Source organism: Schistocerca serialis, chromosome 5, assembly GCF_023864345.2.
Source record: "Schistocerca serialis cubense isolate TAMUIC-IGC-003099 chromosome 5, iqSchSeri2.2, whole genome shotgun sequence".
Lineage (NCBI taxonomy): Eukaryota > Metazoa > Arthropoda > Insecta > Orthoptera > Acrididae > Schistocerca > Schistocerca serialis.
In genome coordinates, this window is record NC_064642.1 from 565,138,226 (window position 1) to 565,154,019 (window position 15,794).

Consider the following 15,794-nt stretch of genomic DNA (forward strand, 5'->3'; position numbering starts at 1 on the left):
ACACAACCAATACATTTGATGTGTCAGTTTTGCCAACATTCAGAAAACTTTAATGAAAAGTAAGTTAAGGAGGCACAAAACAAATCCACCATCCAGAGGGCACAACAAACAACAACACGACATCTACAAACACGCCACACTCACAAACCAAACTCCGCGCCGTAATGACGTCACACACCACAACACCCTTACGTCACGGGTCAAAGCCGACGCGTGAGATCGGATGTTTCTGTTGACCCCTATTTGCAGAAACAGACAGCTTTGCTTTTTATGAAGGCATCATCACTAACTTGCTATCTATGTGTGTGAATTACTGCTGCTAAATTTTAGATGTGTCTGGCTATCAAGTAACAAAGTAAGCAGCTCATTCAGCACATAGACTACAATGTCCATTTCACAACCTATGTCACCTGGACATGCTCCACGCCTCCACCCAAGCATAAGCTCTATAATATCACCTTGACTATATAGTAATGGCATTTATACGATAGCCACTTATTAAATACAAAATACATTACACCTGAAGCAGGTTTTACATGCATGTCTTCCTATAACTGCGGAAAAAAACAAAAAAAAGTGGTGGCATATTAAATAAAAGTACAATCCACATTCATGTTCTCGTCAATATTTTAATCCTGAGAGTACTACAGTAGCCTACTTCGAAGCACACTTACAATGTTTCCCTGGTCCAGTGGCTTTACAAATTTAAAAATAGTATTTGTCATTTGTATTGACCTGACAGATAAAAGCATGCGCAACGCTTCTACGCAAGTCCACATTGGACGCCACAGAAATATATAGTGCAATTAAATACAATTTTGATTACCAGGAACGACAGCAAACAGGTTATATATTAAGAATGGGTGCGAGTAAGAGGTTACAGCTAAAATTTTCGAAGAAAAATTACGAAGCGAAAAACCGAGAAACGTCCTTGTGACGAACTCTTACTCCAGGGCCAATAGGCGAGACCAAGTAAACAAAATTATTTGGTGTCTTTGGAGTGCTTAGGTAATCCGTGAGAATGGAAACAAACTCGTGACACTTATCACCAGCGGCTGCGATAACTAATGACGGGCCAGTTTTCTAATGTGCACATCCAAGATCAAAGTTGGCGGTAGGGCAGGAAAGAGCAACATCGTACAGTTTGAAAGCCATCAGATTTATTTATGGATACGTTAGGAACAGAATGAACGCTTTAACATCGTAATATATTTACCTATTAATAAATGCCAGTTCTCAAACTGGTTAATTACAGCTTTTCCTGTACTATACTCCGAAAGCTACATACACACTTTGTTCTGAACAGAGTACTGTGGTCTTCCGTTGTAGGACAATCTTTATAGACCTATTTGCGACATTAATCGGATTCGTTTCAATTTATGCTAAGAACCGCTCATACTTTCACCATCTAAGGTTTCATAGTAACAAATATAGCGGCTACGTTTTGTTTCACACAAGAGCCTGGGAACAACAGACGCAAGTATTTGAATTGAAGGCTCCCGAATGAAGTAAGTTCTGCTATCTGAAGCATAATAGAGGTCACGTGGTGCTACTGAGATAAAAATTAATTGTATTGTTATCAGTCTGGGAATCATGTCCAAATCGACTCAGGCGTGTATTAATAAGTAGTTTGTAACTTGTAAAAAGCATCAGCAAATAATTTTCATAGTGAAAATGTAGTTATTTTATGAGAATCAGAATAAAAAGCGACAAAAGCTGAGTACCTTATCTTCTTGAAGTACCGGAAAGAAATGAAGGAAAACTCTCATGTTGGCATGCCTGAAAGACGCTTATTTTGGGGTCATGTGTCATTCCACTAATCAAAGAAGAAAACAAGTAGTACTGTTGATTAGCAGGTGGGAAGTAAGTGTCACAATATTTTTACATATACAATAGTTCACGATTTCATGGGTTGCCTTTTAATTTGACTTGGGCATAGATTCATTATATTAAATGATTCATGTTTCGACGTGCATCACAGGAGTAATTTAAAAAAAATATTTTAACTGACGATATTAGGATTGAGATGTTAATGTTGGGATTATTATAGAGCTTTTACTATCTTTAAATTGCCCTCCTCGTGTACATATAATATTCTTTTCTGTCGGCACTTCTTACATCAGTGGCGTGAAGATAATAGCGTATAAAATTTGTTTTGTCGGAAAAAACGAAGAAAAGACATCATTAATAGTGAATGCCTTTATTTATGTATAAAGGGGTAAGGCCTTGTACTATTTATTCATATAACTTCACCTACCTGTGGTGGGGATAGGTTCCAACGGTACATCCAATAACAAGGAAGTATAGACTAGTTGATATGAAATTAGGTCATTGACAAGCAGTGCATTATCACCAGCACCATGGTAAGTATCATCCATACAGAAAAGTTACTTTTAGAAGGTAAAGTTACAGAATAAAAAGCAATTTATCAAGATATTTTAAAAGTTTTTCTTACACAATAAGACTTAAATTGTAATTTTTTGTACATGAGCTGCCATTTCAGAATATCAAAGTTGTTTTCTAAATACTTGACATTGCTAATATCTAAAGTACTGCATTATGATTTTTCACGAAGAGAATTGTATGAATTTATATAGCACTCCTGAGATGTAGTATTTTTTATTGATCCTGTCACTTACAAAAGTAGCATAAGACATTGAGCAAGTCATTTTGTATGTATAAAGGCAAAAGTGATTTATGTGCATACATATTTAAAATTACTGCTAATACGCTTCTTCATACAGTTAAATATTCTTCAGTGGAGTAAAAGAAGTGATGCTGTAAATATGATTTTAAAGATTTTCCAAGGATTTGGGCTTTAGTATTTGCTTTTATGTTTTTGGGAAGTTTGTCATAAACTTTAACTTTCAAAATGAAACTATTGGGTCATTTGAAGTTGCCTGGTAAAGTGGTCATAAATATGTCTTTCTTTGTACAATCTGATGTCCTTACTTATCAAATTTCTTTTAAAGACCATAAGGGTTTCCAGAATACAGATATATGGTGAAGGAGGGTCTATAGGGTTGCGTCCAAATGTGATTCTAATAGCCCTTTCTTGCAGGTTGACTGTGCTGATAGATGCTTTAGAGTTTTCTCAAAATGTAACCCTTTCAGATGATAATGAAACTAGGTGTGATATGCAGTCTTTACTATTTTCTCTGTGCAGCACGATTTTAGTGAGCAAAGAAGGTGACATGCCTTGTTCAATTTTGCATCAAGATATTGTAATAAATAAATAAAATAAAATATATGGTTATCCCATTTTACATTGCTTTGCACCCATAATCTAAGCTTTCCAAAATAAAATGTAATTTATTGGCTATTCCAAATTTCATTCTTATCAGCAGTGACAGACTGGTTAGACGGGTCAAACTTGTTTCTAATTAAGTTTTCTGGCCCAAGAAACACACACTCATGATCGAAAAATGTCAGAATGGCTTCAAATTCTTTTGTAACAATTGTTACCTCATGTCTGTAATACATAATATTAAACTCCACTCAGTATGCAAATGAACTATCATGTCTCTTAAATTGTGCATAATGTTAGAGAACTACATACTTACAGCCAAGAATGTAAGATAATTTTTAAATCAATAGTACCCACCTACCACTGAACGATAAAGATACTGCCAAAGGGTGCTTATTATACAACAGATTACCAGGCAGTTTCAAAAATGTAAAAGCACTTCCCATCTTCAAAAGAAAACTATGAGAGTGCTTTAATACGGCATGTTTGTACAGTTTTAAGGAATATTTTGAGACTATCCCAAAAAATCTTCAAGGACTTTGTAGTACTAAGGCATTACCCTGAGACGTGTGCTTCATACAGGGTGTCTCGGGAGGATTGCGTAGTATTCAGGAATATGACAGAAACACGCATTTGAAGCAAAAATAATCACACAGACACAAGCCCTATTTCAAGTGGTGTCCAAGGTAGAACACATTTAATGTACATTTGTTTTTGGGCTAGTGGCACATGTGCTTCTTACGCACCCAGTTTTTGGCAAATTCATTTGTTGAATACCTTGAGGGCTTTCATTTGGCCACACAGACTGCAATGTACTTCCAGAATGATGAAGCCCCTCCACATTTTACCAGATGTGTGAAGGAACATCTCTACTGCATTCACTCTAATCACTGGACTGGTCATGATAGTACAGTTAACTGGCCACCAAAGTCATAGAACATTACACCATTATGTTTTTGTTTATGCAATTGGATGAACTCTTAAGGTGTACAAACAAATCGTGAATATGTAGATGAACTGTATGGTCGCATCATAGATGTCCTTACTAGGGAACAGTGGAGGCACTCAGATAATCAACACAGCATATTCTTCCAAGAATACACAAATGCATTGCAGTTGGCGGTAGGATACTGGAACATTTGTTGTTAACTGCACAATGGCCGTAATGTAATGTGATGTGTGCAATCATGCTTATAGATGAATGTGTTAAAATACGTATTTTTGAATTGATACTTTGTAAAATGCATTTTGTAAAGTGTAATGACTGTTGTACATGTGTACGTATGTAAACCTGACAGTATGTTGATTGCTACAGAAAATAAGCAACAATGTACATTAAATGTATTCTGTCTTGGAAACCTTTCAGAATGGGGCATACGTTACACGAAGTTTTATTCTTCAAATGGTTGTCCCTGTCATATCCGTGAATGTTGATTATTACTCCTGGGACGTGCTGTGTACTGCCAATGAAAAGTACACATGAAATTTTAATGAGCATTGTAGCAGAAAATGAAATTAGGTGACCATACCTAGGAAATTACTTAAGCAATAAAGCTTCCATTTTGGTTTTCCTAGTTAATTTTGTAGTAAATTTCAGAGTTGCCTCCTTGAAACGTACAGAAAGTTTTCTATCGCATGTTTACCGTGTCCAAGTTTCTGCTCAATCTCCAATGTCCTCATCGAAAACCCCCTAACCAACCTTCATTTTCTTCATGATCAGCAAACAGAATATACCAAGTCAACACTAAAGAGTACATGAATTGGTTTTTAGGCTGTAGTACTTTATTCACTTTAGAAATGATATAAGAGAATTTAATCAGATTTAATTAACAGTGTGAGCCATTGGTATATTCTTTGAAGTATGGTGTCATATATTATGTAGATGGTATCTTAAATGTATTGGTATGTTTAATTTGTGATAGCTTTGATCATGTTCTATACTAAATCGAAATGTGACAGTTTGTGAGTTGAAGAAGTCAAATAATGTTGTGGCAATAGTTTTTACATATATATTCATTGCATTGTGTGGAACCGGGGACCTAGAAACAATGGAGAGGCTTTGTCCTCGCTGTAGCCCTCTGTGGTACACAACAGGCTACAGCAGTGCAGTTCGGCCCCCAGTGGACAGACCCCCCCCCTCCCTCCCCCCCTCCCCCCCCCCCCCCCCCCCGCGCGCACACACACACACACACACACACACACACACACACACACATACACACACACACACGGGAATGTTTCACACCAGACGAGTGTAACCCCAATGTTCGTGTGGTAGAGTAATTACGGTGTACACGCACATGGAGAAAGTGTTTGCGCAGGAATTGCTGACATAGTGTAACTGAGGCGGAATTAGGGGAACCAGACCGCATTCACCAAGGCAGATGGAAAACTGCCTTAAAAACCATCCACAGGCTGGCTGGCACACCGGACCGTGACACTAATCTACTGGGAGGATTCGTGCTGGGGACCGGCACGCCTTCCCGCCTGGAAAGCAGTGCGTTAGACTGCACGGCTAACTGGACGGGCGCACATTACATACTTAAATTTGTTTTTAATCAAAATCTGTATCATCTCTGATTTTTTTAGAGTTTTAAATATATTTTAAGGTGTTATTAACAGGAACATTATTAGCTCACAATACCTTGTTCCCACAAAGGTTCCATTAGTGCATCTTATTTTTTTAATGTCAAAACCACTCCCAAAACCCTGAATGACTCATAATAACCAGATACTGACAACCACTCTTATCTTCTATTTGTCATAGAAGTACTTTGTCCTCAATCCTGCATAGATATTTGTGGCGTGCACACTAACCAGTTTTGTCTGATCTTAGCTGTCTTTATCCCAATGTGTTTTCATGGTAGTGACCAGTGTGATGGCTTCATGAAAATCTGTAAATATTAAAAGTTGTGTAATATCAATAATAATTCAGGTTTTACAGCTGTTAAACATTTATAAATAGTGGCCATTAACTTTTATTTTTGGTTGTTAAACTGTAACCTTCCTTTGTGATTCTGTATTGGCAGCTGCAAAATCATATCCTCAAGTTGTCTTTCCTGGCATTCCCCATGGCTCTGTTGCACATACAATTCTCATATTTGCTGCCAGATAACGGTGTGCAGAGTCCCACAACATTGCTGTGAAACCAAGTTACTCCTCTTCAGGAGTTTATAGTTGTTATCCTACTGCTACAAGGTGGTGATTGCAATCTTGTAACAGGCAGTACCATAACCAAATGTAGATCTTGAACAGTCCCTTCAAAGAAGTCTTATGTGAAATTACACAGTGTCAGTTTGGGGGGGGGGTACAAACTTGAAGTGTATTTACATTACATCTATTTTGTAGCATTCATGAGCTGGGTATCAAAAGCTGCATACCAGTTTTAATGGGTAAGAGAAGATTGCTGTCCCTTCAGTAAAACTTTTTAACAGAGGCAGCCTTATTTGCACTTGTTACCAGCATTATCTTATTTCAAATCCTTAAGTGTGAAATTATAGAATGATTACATTTTTGCCTTTTGTGGTTTACAGATGCAAAGCCATTTGATTTCATCTCCCACTACATCAGCCTTCAATTATGTCACACCGACATATCCAAAGCTTACCTATATTCTTTTTATCTTGTAGAATCTCACACTGACATCTCAAAATTTAGGTCATAAACATGTATATTAATGTCACTGGATAACATGCTAAGACTCAAACTACCAGCATTTTGAAAATGAATTTTTGTTACATGGTCATGGGCATCAGATTGCTGGCATGGTTTCTACCATCTGTTTCAGCCTTGTCAAGTCTGTCTGGACTTGATTGTCTTTTATAACTCCTAGTATTGCCCTTATGACTTAATAGTCAGTGATTTCTTTCTATCAATTTTGATGTCACTATGATTACGAAAATTCATTCACTTAATTGAAAAAAGGACTGGGGATTTGGGGATTATATTCTCCGCCACTGTCATTCCAAAATGTAATAAAGGATTTTTTTTTTTTTTTTTTTTTACTCATCAACCCAAGCTAAAGTTTTCAGGGTTGAAACATGTATAATAAATTATTGGTACTGTGAGCTCAAGAACATCCTGAAGAAGCCTGTTTAGAGAACTACGGATATTAACTTAATGCTTTACAATATATTAATCCATTAGTTAAATTTGTCATAAAAATCTTTTTCCCCAAACCAACAGTTCAGTTATTGGAATCACTACTAGAAATAAGAATAATCTTCACAAAGATTTAAAATCACTTACTTTACTCCAGAAATATGTCCATTATTCGAGAACACACATTTTTACTAATTTGCCAGCCGCCATAAAAAGTGTAACTGCCAATGAAGTTTGATTTAAGAGGAACATAAAGTATTTACACTCTCTCTCTCTCTCTCTCTCTCTCTCTCTCTCTCTCTCTCTCTCTCTCTCTCTCTCTAAAACCCTGAAACCCTGCCCCCCCCCCCACCTGCTTCCTCTCTCTCTCTCTCTCTCTCTCTCTCCCTCTCTCCCCCCCTCCCCCCACTCTCTCTCTCCCCCCCCCCCCACACTGTGTCTCCATCTTCACCCCCCCCCCCCCCCCCCCCATGTCCATTTCCCTCCTGCCTCTCACTGTCATTTTTCTTCCACTTTTTTTGTCCACCTCATCCTCTCCCCATCCGTCACCATCCATTTTTATCTCCTCTCTGCTTCTATGTGCCCATCCCTATATACAGCTTGTGCGAAACAAGTCAATAAAACGTGCCTGTTGTGCAGCATAGCCTAACATTAGGGACTGTAAAACTGGTTCTTGTTCCTGATGTCTAGGCTATCATGCAAAGCAGTTCAGTAAGGCAGGCTAATGCTATTCCCACACTACATACACACTTGTTGTGCAGGGGCTGAAGAAACAATTTTTTGCCTGTATTTCCACTGCTATTGAAGCTAGAAGGTTACAAATATCGCACTCCTGAGGCTTTTGAAGATTGTGGTGTGTGTGTGTGTGTGCGTGCGTGCGTGCCGAATTTGACTAAAATTGATACAGGGATTTGGAAGGAGATCCTGGACATGCATCTGTACAGTCTGCTTTACACAACCTGAAATGTTATAGCTGGCCTTCATGAACCATTGGTGGAATTTCCATATTATCTTGCTCACTATGCAAACTGTTAATGCTACATAAAGAATGAACAGGACCTTTTGTAGGACCTTTTTTGTAATGGGATATGTTTTCGCTACAAGCCATAGTTCGTGTTATTAAAGAAAAACGTACAAAAGTGACATTTAAACACACCCCAACTCCCACATTCAGCTGTCACTGGTCAGGATTTCTAGTATGTTGTTCATGGCACTCCCTCCTGCCACTGTACAAATATTTGCAACTTCTCAAATTATTTTCACATTCAGTCTTGCTCACCTTTATTGACTGGCCTTATTGTGCCGCCATCTTAGTCGAGCAGTTAGAAATTGTAAAATTGACATTTGTGTAAAATCCAGGATGTAATGTAACAGCCCAATCAGTAGAGTCAAAAAACAGTTGACTGTCGGGAATATTTTGTATCATCAGAAATTTTTGTACAGTGTTAGCAGGGAGTACCACAAACATACTAGACATCATGACTGGTGAAGGGAGTGCATTGGAAGGTCATTTCTGTACATTTTTCTTGAATAACTCAAAAGTCTCCAGTAGAAACATATCCCAGTTCAAAATTTAACATCAAACTTGCTACAAAAAGGTCTTAGTAATTTTTTTCTGTAGGACTAATAATTTGCACAATGCCAGCAAGAATGTAAGAAAATCTCATGCATGGTTATGAAGGCTAGCCATAACATTGTGTACAGCATAAAATGACAGCAGTAGGGGCAGCTGAATCATCCTGTATATATTAGCCTTTTCTGCGAGGTTTCACCCACATACATATTTGACATGTATATTGCATACACCATCTCCTTCCACCTGCTTCTGCCAATATTCTTCTTCCCCTTCTCTCCTTGTCTGCCTCGTCCTCCCTCTTCTCCCGGTCCCTCTCCTCCTGCTCCCCTCTCCATGCATCACCTCCTTCAGACCTCACATTAACTTATCCCCTCCTATCTACTCTCCCTGTCTGTCTCCAGGTCTCCTCTTCCTATTTGTCTTCTTCCCTCCCTCTCTGCCACTATCCTTCCCCCTCACCCTGTCCATCTCCTCCACTCCCTCACTCTGTCACACCCTCCTGCCTCTTCTCTCTATCTCCTCCTGCCCCACCTTCCCATTATCGCCCCCCTCCTGCTCCTCTCTCTATCCATTCCCCTGCAGTCCATTTCAACCTTCAACCAGCTGTGTCCATCTGCATGTGTAACCTGAGCCCAACAGAACTGGTCGGAGTGGGTGGTATCTGCGTGGATGTTTCGCAGATGAAATGTCAACATGCATCAGGTCGCTCTGCGGCCACGTCTTCTAAGAGGAAAGGTTCTGTCTCTGGTTCTGGTACTTCTGCCTTTTCCCCCTTGGCCACTCCCTGGGAGGAAGGACAGGTCTGCCAGCTTGGGGCGAAATACTTCCCCCGCTATTTAATCTGTTCTCGGAGCGATGGGGGGACGTTCGCCACCCCCAAGCCCATGTTCTTTGTACAGCATATCGAGAATATCTTCGGAGAAATCGAGGCTCTTAGTAAAATGCGTTCGGGGTCCATTCTCATAAAGATCACCTCCGCTACAGTCAGCGGCGAACCAGGCATGCGGCCCACTAGGGGACATCCCAGTGTCCATTGTCCCACATCTGGCGCTCAATAGGGCGCAGGGGATTATTTTCCATTGGGACCTCTTGCTGCAATCTGATGAGGAGCTCAGAGCCAACCAGAAGCGCCGTGGCGTGCATTTTGTCCGGCGAGTCCAGCACGGCCCCAAAGACCGTCGCGTCAACACTGGGGCCATTATCCTCGCCTTCGAGGGGATGTTCTCCCCGAGAAGGTAAAGGTGATGTGCTACCGTTGCGACATGCGACCTTACGACCCGCCTCCTATGTGATGCTTTCGATGTTTGCGCTTTGGGCACGTCGTCACGGTGTCAAGCTGAGCCCCTTTGTGGCGATTGTGGACGTCCTCTTCTTGAGGGACATACATGCACCCCACCAACTTGGTGTGTCAATTGTCCTGGCCTCCACTCACCTAGAACTTTCGACTGCCCCGCATATCAGAAGGAGAAGAAGATACAAGAATTGAAAACCTCGGACCGTCTGTCTTATTCTGAGGCCAGAAAGAAATATGACTGCCTCCATCCCGTGATGTTGACAACGTCGTTTACTTCGGTCGTGTCCACTCCTTCCACAGCATCTTCACCCCTATCCTGTCCCCCTTCCACCTCCTCACCCCATCCGGGGTCTATGCCTCCGCCTCCCAAATCCCTCCCTTCCAAACCCTCCTCCCTTGCGGCCCCTGCCCCCTTTGCCCCAGGGGCCACCCTTCCTCCTCCCTCTTCCCCCCCTCCTCCCTCTTCCCCCCCTCCTCCCTCTTCCCCCCCTCCTCCCTCTTCCCCCCCTCCTCCCTCTTCCCCCCCTCCTCCCTCTTCCCCCCCTCCTCCCTCTTCCCCCCCTCCTCCCTCTTCCCCTCCTCCTGCTCCCCTCCTCCTGCTCCCCTCCTCCTGCTCCCCTCCTCCTGCTCCCCTCCTCCTGCTCCCCCCCCACCTCCTCCCCCCTTCCTCCCCCCCTTCCTCCCCCCCCCGCTTCCTCCCCCCCCGCTTCCTCCTCCCCCCCCCCCCCCCGCTTCCTCCTCCCCCCACTCCCGCCCCCCACTTCCTCCTGACCCCCCCCCCCCCCCCACTTCCTCCTGACCCCCCCCCCCCCACTTCCTCCTGACACCCCCCCCCCCCCCCACTTCCTCCTGACCCCCCCCCCCCCCCCCCCCCCACTTCCTTCTGACACCCCCCCCCACCCCACTTACTCCTGACCCCCCCCCCCCCCACTTCCTCCTGACACCCCCCCCCCCCCCCCCCCACTTCCTCCTGACACCCCCCCCCCCACCCCACTTACTCCTGACCCCCCCCCCACACTTACTCCTGACCCCCCCCCCACTTCCGCCCCCCCCCCCCCCCACTTCCTCCCCCCCCCCCCCCCCCCACTTCCTCCCCCCATCCTCCCCCCCCCCGCCACTTCCTCCCCCCCCACTTCCTCCCCCTCCCCACTTCCTCCCCTCCCCCACTTCCTCCTCCCCTCCCCCACTTCCTCCTCCCCTCCCCCACTTCCTCCTCCCCTCCCCCACTTCCTCCTCCCCTCCCCCACTTCGTCCTCCCCCCTCTTCCTCCTCCCCCCCACTTTTCCTCCCCCCCCACTTTTCCTTCCCCCCACTTCCTCCTCCCCCCCCACTTCCTCCTCCCCCCCACTTCCTCCCCCCCACTTCCTCCCCCCCACTTCCTCCTCCCCCCCACTTCCTCCTCCCCCCCACTTCCTCCTCCCCCCACTTCCTTCTCCCCCCCACCCCCACCCCACTTCCTCCTCCCCCCCCCCACTTCCTCCCCCCACTTCCTCCTCCTCCCCCTCCCCCTCCCCCCAACTTCCTCCTCCCCACTTCCTCCTCCTCCTCCCCCCAACTTCCTCCTCCTCCTCCTCCCCACTTCCTCCTCCTCCTCCTCCCCCCAACTTCCTCCTCCTCCTCCTCCTCCCAACTTCCTCCTCCTCCTCCTCCTCCTCCCCCCAACTTCCTCCTCCTCCTCCTCCCCCCAACTTCCTCCTCCTCCTCCTCCCCCCAACTTCCTCCTCCTCCTCCTCCCCCCAACTTCCTCCTCCTCCTCCTCCCCACTTCCTCCTCCTCCTCCTCCCCACTTCCTCCTCCTCCTCCTCCCCCCTCACTTCCTCCTCCTCCCCCCCTCACTTCCTCCTCCTCCCCTCCCCCAACTTCCTCTTCCTCCCCCCCTCACTTCCTCCTCCTCCCCCCACTTCCTCCTCCCCCCACTTCCTCCTCCCCCCCCCCCACTTCCTCACCCCCCCCCCCCCCCCACCCCCCCCCCCCCCACTTCCTCCCCCCCCACTTCCTCCTCCCCCCCCCCCCCACTTCCTCCTCCTCCCCCCCCCCACTTCTTCCTCCTCCTCCCCCCCACTTCTTCCTCCTACTCCCCCCACCTCCTCCTACTCCCCCCACCTCCTCCTACTCCGCCCCCTGCTACTCCGCCCCCGCCCCCTCCCCCTCCGACGCCTGAGAAGCGATCCTCTACTCAGGCGTCCACCGGGGAAACGTTACGGACCCCGGCTTCCGAGGTCCAGTGTTCCAAAAAGGACCCAGAGCATGAGGACTTTCTTCGGGTCCAGCCCCCACAGCCCACCGTCCCTGTGACTCATCTGCGAAGGCCTCAAAGAAGAAGTCTTTATCCCCATCTCCACCCTGGCGCATTTCATCTGATGCTCCATCCGACAGTCGCTGCTCTCGGCCGTCCTCAGTTTTGCCGGGATGCCCTGCTGCCAGGTGTTCAGCTGGCCTGTCATTGGCGGATGATGCTGTCCCTCCTGCGCTACTCAGGAATGTGGCCGCAGCTGGCGACGACTCAATGGAACAGGATCCGCCTCCCGACGGTTGTAGCGATGTTCCCCCGAAACCTGGCCCTCCGCGGCCGTCGAGGTGACCAGCTCTTAACCCGTTTCATTCCCCCTTTCTCTGCAATGGCTCTGTTACATTGGAACATAAGAGGTATTCGATCTAATCAGGAGGAATTAAAACTGCACCTCCACCTGCACTGTCTGCTCGTCATTGGTCTCCAGGAAACTAAGTTACGCCCAACTGACCGTATTGCTTTTACCCACTATGGCTCCAAGCGATATGACCTAACCCCTGTGGATGGTATTCCAGTTCATGATGGGGTCATGTTGCTCGTTTGGGACGATGTCTGTTACCATCCCATCCCATTGACCACGCCACTCCAAGCAATTGCTGTCCGTATTACTCCTTCTGCCTTTACTTTTTCTTTTTGTACTGTCTACACTCCATCGTCATCCGCAGTTGGTCGGGCTGACATGATGCACCTGATCGCTTGGCTTCCTCCGCCGTTTTTATTGTTTGGGAGAGGCTCCCTCTTGGTGGATGTTTTCAACCATCTCAATCTTGTCTGCCTCAATACTGATGCCCCCGACTTTCCTCTCTGACTCTACTCATACCTACTCCCCCTCGGACATCTCGATCTGTTCTACCACTCTTGCCTGTCGGTTCGAGTGGTATGTCCTTTCTGACACCTATTCGATTGACCATTTCTTCTGTGTCGTTCGTCTACTGCACCACACCCCATCCCCATGTCCCACAAGCTGGAACATACCGAAAGCTGACTGGGGACTTTACTCCTCCCTGGCGACCTTTCCGGACAAAGATTTTCTCAGCTGTGACAGTCAGGTCGAATACCTCACGGCTGTTATCATCAATGCTGCTGAACATTCCATTCCTCGTACTACCTCTTCTTCACGTCGCGTTTCAGTCCCCTGGTGGAATGAGGCTTGCAGAGACGCTATCCGTGCTTGACGACGTGCTTTATGCACCTTCCGCCGCCATCCTACGCTGGCGAATTGTATTGATTACAAACGACTCCGAGCGCAATGTCGTCGAGTCATCAAAGACAGCAAAAAAGCTTGTTGGGCCTCTTTCACAAGCTCCTTTACCAGTTTTACTCCCTCTTCTGTCGTTTGGGGTGGCCTGCGCTGGCTGTTGGGCATTAAGGCCCACTCCTCGATACCTGGCCTGACTTCAGGTAATGACCCTGTGGATGTCTCAAATGCCTTCGGCCGCTTTTTAGCGGAGGTTTCAAGCTCCGCCCATTACCACCCTGCCTTCCTTCCCAGAAAAGAGGCAGAAGAGGCTCGGCGACCTTCCTTCCACTCGCTGAATCTGGAAACTTATAATGCCCCCTTTACCATGCAGGAACTCGATTGTGCACTTGCACTGTCCCGGTCCTCTGCTCCGGGGCCAGATGCCATTCACGTTCAGATGCTGACACACCTTTCTTTGGCAGGCAAATGCTTTCTTCTTCATACATATAATCGCGTCTGGACCGAAGGTCAGGTCCCCATGCGTTGGCGTGAGGCCTTCGTTGTTCTCATACCCAAACCTGGGAAGGATAGACACCTTCCTTCTAGTTACCGCCCCATTTCTCTTACAAGCTGTGTCTGTAAGGTGATGGAGCGCATGGTTAACACTCGGTTGGTTTGGATTCTTGAATCTTGACGGCTACTTACCGATGTTCAATGCGGATTTTGTCGACGCCGTTCTGCTGTTGACCACCTTGTGACCTTGTTGACGTTCATCATGAACAACTTTTTGCGAAAGCGCCGAACAGTAGCTGTGTTCTTCGATTTGGAGAAGGCTTACGATACCTGTTGGAGAGGAGGTATCCTCCGCACTATGCACAGGTGGGGCCTACGTGGTCACCTGCCCCTTTTTATTGATTCATTTTTAACAGATCGAATGTTCAGGGTACGTGTGGGTTCCGTATTATCCGACGTCTTCCTCCAGGAGAACGGAGTGCCTCAGGGCTCCGTTTTGAGCGTAGCCCTTTTTGCCATAGAGATCAATCCAATTATGGATTGCATTCCACCTAACGTCTCAGGCTCTCTTTTCGTCGATGACTTCGCGATCTACTGCAGTGCCCAGAGAACATGCCTCCTGCAGTGCTGCCTCCAGCATTGTCTTGAACGCCTATACTCATGGAGTGTGGCTAATGGCTTCCGGTTCTCTGAAGAGAAGACGGTTTGCATCAACTTTTGGCGCTATAAAGCATTCCTTCCACCATCCTTACATCTCGGTCCCATTGTTCTCCTATTCGTGGAGACAATGAAGTTTTTAGGGCTCACACTGGACAGGAAACATTGTTGGTCTCCGCATGTCTCTTATTTGGCTGCCCGTTGTACATGTTCCCATAATGTACCCGTGTTCTTAGTGGTGAATCTTCGGGAGCAGATCGCACTGTCCTGCTTCGCTTATATTGGTCCATAGTCCGATCAAAGCTGGATTATGGGAGCCTCGTCTACTCGTCTGCTCGGCCATCCCTCTTACGCCGTCTCAACTCCATCCATCATCGGGGGTTATGTCTTGTGACCAGAGCATTCTATACTAGTCCTGTCGAGAGTCTTTATGCTGAAGCTGCCAAATTACCATTGACGTACTGGCGCGACGTACTACTTTGTCAGTACGCCTGCCAGCTGTTGTCAATGCCCGACCACCCCTCTTATCAGTCCTTCTTCGCCGATTCTCTCGACCATCAGTATGGGTTGTATGTGCCTGCCTTGCTGCCCCCTGGAGTCCGCTTTCGTCGCCTGCTTCGACAATTGGATTTTGCCCTCCCTACCATCTTCAGAGAGGGCAAGAGCCCAACACCACCTTGGCTCCAGGCTCCGGTTCACATTCATCTTGACCTCAGCTCGCTCCTGAAGGAGGGTACTCTGGATGCAGTGTATTGCTCACGGTTTGTCGAACTTCATGCGCGACTTGCCAGTAACACCTTTATTTACACTGATGGCTCCAAAACGGACGATGGTGTCGGACGTCACCTTTAAATACCGGCTCCTTGACCAGTGTTCCAACTTTACGGCCGAGCTTTTTGCTCTCAATCAGGCCATTCAGTATATCCGCCGCCACCG

The 15,794-nt window shown here is 46.2% G+C and overlaps 1 protein-coding gene across 1 annotated transcript in view; it reads left to right on the forward strand.

The window, feature by feature from the left end:
- The first annotated feature begins 1,793 nt into the window (after positions 1-1,793).
- The window catches only part of LOC126480698 (E3 ubiquitin-protein ligase Praja-1-like), a 51,681-nt gene continuing 37,680 nt past the window's right edge, over positions 1,794-15,794 (forward strand). The window contains exon 1 of the mRNA XM_050103938.1: positions 1,794-1,863. Within this exon, the coding sequence (XP_049959895.1) occupies positions 1,804-1,863 (60 nt within the window). The 5' untranslated portion in view covers positions 1,794-1,803. The remainder of the gene's footprint in view (positions 1,864-15,794) is intronic.